This window comes from Salvelinus sp. IW2-2015, linkage group LG35 (assembly GCF_002910315.2).
Source record: "Salvelinus sp. IW2-2015 linkage group LG35, ASM291031v2, whole genome shotgun sequence".
In the NCBI taxonomy this organism is placed as follows: Eukaryota; Metazoa; Chordata; class Actinopteri; order Salmoniformes; family Salmonidae; genus Salvelinus; species Salvelinus sp. IW2-2015.
The window spans coordinates 21132132-21138482 of record NC_036874.1 but is presented as its reverse complement, the minus strand read 5'-3'; the positions used below and the strand labels follow the sequence as shown (position 1 = coordinate 21138482).

Genomic DNA, 6351 nt, shown 5'->3' with positions numbered 1-6351 from the left:
TAGACCTACACTCTCAAATCATAAACGTAGGCTATGACTAGGCCTATAGACACAGGGTTGGGTAGGTTACTTTCTAAATGTAATCCATTACAGTTACCTGTCCCAAATTGTAATCAGTAATATAACTTTTGGATTACCCAAACTCAGTAACAATCTGATTACTTTCAGTTACTTTCCCTTTCCCATCGAAAGCATTTGGTGTGTCATAGTAGTCTCTGRCTTGTGGTCAGAGCTCGCTCAGGTGGAACAAATTTAAACTTGAATGTCATGGGAAAACAGACGTGTCATAAAGTATTTTTTCTCAAACATCCCTTCTACATTAAAAAAAACAATAAGTAATATCTTTTTTTAAAGTGTCTGTAATCTGATTACAATATTTTTGCTGTTAACATAACTGATTACAGTTAGTTTTTTGTAATCAGATCCTCSCCAACCCTGTATAGACAATATGTATATAGGCCTACTTCAGACATAAAATATTGATTTCCTTGTACTATTATATCATGTATTTACTACTTATTTTCCCTATATTTGAATCAATTAAGTAGAATATTGAAAGCTAATTGTCCAAAGATCATACTTTTAATGGGTTCGATTTGAAAAGTATACTTAGGCAACACAAYACTAGTCTTKCCTATATAACCAAATTCAGCACTGTGCTTAACGCGTTACGTTCACTTCTTAGCCACTGTGGAACGTTTGTTGAGTAGGCGCAATTTAATCATGGTTTGCAAACTTTGGCTAGAGTTAGTTAGTTAGGCCTACAGCTGAAAACACCTAAGCAGATGCAATGCTTATTCAAATATTTGAAATGTTGTCGCAAAAAAAAAATTCTGTTCCATAGGCCTTTCATSTATCTGCCTTGTCACGCACAACTTTTATAATCTCTTACCGGCATTGTTTGACATTGTTGTGGTGGTCCAACTTTTTGTTTTATTGTAGAGACGTTTTATATTCGTGTAGTTCTCCATAATCCAAAGATGTTCAACTTGGTATTTACAAATTACATCAACSAATTTTTCTACTAAACCTAAACCAAATAAAATAGTGCCCAAACGAATATCTGAAAACTCGTACCATTTCAGACCTGATTTTCATAGGTCTGAGGTGGAAGCGTTTCACACACACAAACACACACACACACACACACAATAACACACACACACACAAAAGGAGTCCAAAACAACAATGACATCATAGCCAATGAACAGCGTGCCCATAGTTGGACATTATGCATTCCGGTTTTAAATGCATACTCCAACTATTAAACCGTCTATTATCACAAATTGTGTTTTTTAATACAAGACTGSTATCTATGTCTAGCTTCTGATGTAAACAATTTGAGTCATAAGTAACCTATTACTGAAAGTTTTTATTTGAAGGTTTACACCTTCATATGTCCAAGACTAGTTTGATTCTGTTAAATGTTTATTGTACTTATTAGCCTTATATTTGTATAGTCATACAATACATCCCAGTATTGTAGAGCACATGTAATGSAGATGGACATGGCATTACATCACCGAAATTGTATACAAACAGATCACGTAACACATGCACACGCAAAGTACTCTCAGTGGCACAAAGCATGTATCTATACAGGTTCACAGTAAAACGTGTTTTCATTCCCTGCATTTTTGCCCATAAAAAATAATTAAGCACTACAATCATTTCCACAATGCAACCAGCACKGATCCTCGCAATAAGTCWCAGTTACTCTCATTCGGCTATTCAATGTCAAGGAATCCATATCCTATCTCATAGTATAAGCCTAGTAACACAATAAATACATAACACATGTAACTGCAACTATAGGCCTACTACCTCAAACAAAACTTTATCCTTGAAGAAAAAAAAGTTTTCGCCACAAACACTGAACGACCAAAATATGAAAATGCCCACACAATTATGATAAGTATTAATAACATTTCATGTCTGAAAAAGTAAATGTAAATACAATAAATACAAACTTATTTACTCCAAATTTACTCCAAATAAATAGAAGAAGATCTATAACCGTACTCAACTGGACATTTCACAAAAGCATTTGAAGCCTGCGTCACTCGAATGATCTGCAATCATGATATTCATATATTGGTTTAAAACAGTATCGTATTAATTTGAGTAAATTCCTTACAGTTCCATTTGAAATCTCGGCCAGTGCCTATCCCCTCTCTCCGTTTTCCATGCCGCACTCGGTCTCTCACGTTTCAGAGGTGTCGCAGCAGAACTCGCAGTTCTCTAGAAAGAGGTAGTGTTTGTTGAGACTCTTTAACGTCCAATGAGTGGGCTGTTGCCAGTAGCAACCACGTCCATCATCCATTTCTGTCCAATGAACAGCGGGACGAGGCGGAGTGCAGGTGCGCGCCGCTGTGTCCACTTGGCAGAGTGCCTGGGAGACGCCTGTGGCAAAACAGTAACTGTCAAATGCAAGGTTCCTTTAATAAGAGCGATCAGTCCGGCTCCGAGAGTCATGGCGACCACAGCGTCTAATCATTACAATATCCTCACCTCCAGCGCATCCATTGTGCACTCGGAGCCCGGGAGCATGCAGCAAGCATCGGCGTACAGGGACGCGCAGACCCTGTTGCAGAGTGACTACTCATTGCAGAGCAACAGTCACCCGCTCAGCCACGCGCACCAGTGGATAACGGCACTGTCGCACGGAGAGGGAGCTCCGTGGTCAACCAGTCCGCTCGGCGAGCAGGACATCAAACCCGCSGTGCAGGGCACCAGAGACGAGATGCACAGTTCCAATAACCTGCAGCACCAGCACCAGCCGCGACCGCCCCACCTGGTGCACCAGTCACATGGGAACCACCACGACGCCCGAGCGTGGAGAACTACCGCAGCCCACATACCCAGCATGGCAACATCCAATGGCCAGAGCCTTATTTATTCACAGCCCGGATTCGGCGTCAACGGCCTGATCCCAGGCAGCGGACAGGGAATGCACCACCACAACCTAAGAGATGCACACGAAGACCACCACAGCCCGCATCTCAGCGACCACGGCCACCAGGCGTCCCAGCACCAGCAACAGAGTCACCACGACCATTCGGACGAGGATACGCCGACCTCCGACGACTTGGAGCAGTTCGCCAAGCAGTTTAAGCAGCGGAGGATCAAGCTGGGCTTCACTCAAGCTGACGTCGGACTCGCCTTGGGAACGCTGTATGGAAATGTGTTTTCCCAAACCACTATTTGCAGGTTCGAGGCCCTGCAGCTCAGCTTCAAAAACATGTGTAAACTCAAGCCTTTGTTGAACAAGTGGTTGGAAGAAGCGGATTCCACCTCGGGCAGCCCGACCAGCTTGGACAAAATCGCTGCACAAGGGAGGAAAAGGAAAAAACGGACCTCTATCGAGGTAAGCGTAAAAGGGGCGTTGGAGACCCATTTCTTGAAGTGTCCTAAACCCGCAGCGGCGGAAATTACTTCCCTGGCGGACGGTCTACAGCTGGAGAAAGAGGTGGTGAGGGTTTGGTTTTGTAACAGGAGACAGAAAGAGAAACGGATGACTCCTCCCGGTGGACCGCTTCCTGGAACCGAGGATGTGTATGGGGACACACCGCCACATCATGGAGTCCAAACACCGGTTCAATGAACAATAACGGACCACTATTAGACYTTCTTTATTTGTCTTGAAAATTATATATAATTCACTGGACTATGAGCGATAGTGGGTGTTTTATGTATAATAGCCTAGCCTATGGCATGAGTAGGCTACTTACACAATATCTGCATTGAATACCATTCAAAACCCGAATATCATTAGCGATGGAGTGGAAATTGTTTTCTTCAGGAGCTAAGCGAACACATGTTYGAGGATATGCCTAGCACTGTGACTCAACGCAGTTTCAAGGTGTAGCCCTATTGTGAAAAATATTTGGCGTAAATGAAATTATCGTTAAAAACTAGCCTCGGGAATCTTATCTAAAATGGTTTACATTCTCGCCTTTTCTAGTGTATTCRACACATGGCGCTGCGTAATCATCATTGTTTTGTTCTGGACGTGTCGGTCCGACAAGAAAAGTAATGAGAGCTGCATTCGACAAAACATAGCCTAAACGCCATTTCTCTGTCCCAGASAAGCAGCTGGSGGTTGAGCATCGGCTGAGCAATGTGTGAGGGTTGATCRTCCGTCAGTCATCTTTTTCCAGTTAGTTTTGACATTCAACATTGCTTTGAGGCGTTTAGGCAAATTATTATGGGCGAAAGCGTTATTATTTTGCCTGTTACCTGTTTTAGCCCTATTATTATTATTGTTGTCAAGAGCAGTTCGAAGGAGCTCCTTGAATAATTGATACCACATAAGTCGTATGGTTTTAGTATTTCGTTTGGACGCACACAAGAACACATCATCCTCGTTCTCTCAATGATATCAGCACGTGTGGATCAAACACAAAAGGCTGCCAACCACTGAGCTCCGCTCCACGCCACGCGGCCAGCAGCTAGCAGTCAGGTCACGGAAGGGCTACGTGGCGATGGAAACCTGGCACTTTTCTAGAGCAAGATATATCACCAAGTTTCACAGAACATTGTGATCAATTTTGTAAATATTGTATAACTAAACAGTCACGGCTTAGTTCCTTCTCACTGGGGCACTTTTTTTCTTTCGGTGTTTTCAAAACAAAAACAGGTTTTAGCTGTCTATTTTTTTATTCCAAATGGTTTTGACACAATTTTAGGTTTCAATAGCCTACTTTGTATTTTTATTTAAAGTTATTTGTAGCTGAAATTATGCTTGTTGTTTGCAGTGTCATGTGTTTGAGACGCATTTTATGTTAAATTCAGAGGGATTTTCATTGATGTGAATTCAATTGGATTGGCAGAATTGACTTCACATGTTGTCCTGTCATTGGCTTTCAATAATGTCCACCTGACATTATATTTTTGAATCAAATATATGCTTTAAGTAATTATGGTCTAATTGATTGGCAACTAAATAATGAATCAGCCCACAGATTGGCAAAAGAAGGCGATATGCTCGCTGAAATATATTTTATTTAAAAGATGTATAATTCCTTTACAAAAGGAAATAGATATTTAAGTGTTCTACATTTTATATCAACTTTTAAAAACAACTTAGACCTTTTGTCAAAAACAAGTCACCTGACATCACATATCATGAAAATAATAATAAGAATAATATATTATTATTATTTTATTATTTATCATAGGTGAGGATTTTATTTTATCCTTGCCATCTTTCTTTTGTTTTGGTATCATTGCGATATGGGAATAATGATCAAATACTTTAATTTTATAATTTTGTTATTGAGATTGTAATTTATTCTATAATGACTTTTATAGATGACAAAGTACAATAGATATATAAATGSCATCGAAAAKGCTTATGGAATATAGGCTAGTCATAAAGGGGGAGAGATAGTATTTTTTATTTCAGCGGGATTTCCATAGCCTATACCGTCAATGCTACGTGTATATACATGTTTTCTGATAACCATATGGCTTGTTCTCCGTAGCTTTGTTTCATTTTATGCAAATTATATCCAGGGACTTGTGTTCTTTTCATTTACTTTTGTTTTTTAAGAAAAAAGTTAATGGTATTGATCGTATTTCTTCTGTAGCTTGAATTAATCGACCAATCATACAATTCTCTGATAATCAAACTGTGGGATGTACAAATTCGATGTTTTGTTTTTGTTTATTTATTTATTTTCCCGCGTTTGTCACATTCACTTTTAATTGATCTGGATAAACCTGGGGGTTAAACACGCAGATGGTGATAGAAATATGTTTAGGAAATATTTCATCACTTGATATCACATGAACAAAGACTTGCACATTTTTAAATAATGGGGTTGATATTAAAAAGCTTTTTTCAATGTCGAGATCTAATGTATTTTTATTTAAAGCTGCATGGAACATGGTCTTTCTGGGTATTTCCCACCATCTTTTTTTTTATTGTATTCTCATCAAAGGTCTTTTCGTGGTCATCACGTCATAATGACGAATTTGGTTCATTTTGGGTTTTGCCAGAAGAGAGGCATCGAATTGGTTAATACCATGTTGAAATTTAGAACAATAACAAGATGGAAATGTTTCTCAGTTCATGGCCATGGCGCATTGTATTATGCCAACCAAATGCTAAGACCTGATTAATGCAAGTTACCGTTTCACGACAGCTATGCCATTTCTGTGCATTCGTTCATATTTACTGACTAGACAAAAATATTTAATATGAGCAAATGGGTGGCGAGCCTCGGCTAGAAGGAAAATATAGGCTATAGGCCTATTTCGTTTCTGCACTCTCAACAGCGTGTGGTCTTTTGTACGCTAAATGTAGGCCTACATTCCACAGGTCAAATGGACCACAACACCATTGAG

The 6351-nt window shown here is 39.7% G+C and overlaps 1 protein-coding gene across 1 annotated transcript; it reads left to right on the top strand.

Annotated features, from left to right (window-relative positions):
• The first annotated feature begins 2367 nt into the window (after nucleotides 1–2367).
• pou3f2b (POU class 3 homeobox 2b) lies at nucleotides 2368–5851 on the top strand. Its single transcript, XM_023980267.2, has one exon. It carries the CDS (start codon nucleotides 2474–2476, stop codon nucleotides 3602–3604), a length of 1131 nt encoding a protein of 376 aa, XP_023836035.2. The 5' UTR covers nucleotides 2368–2473; the 3' UTR covers nucleotides 3605–5851.
• The last annotated feature ends 500 nt before the right edge of the window (nucleotides 5852–6351 follow it).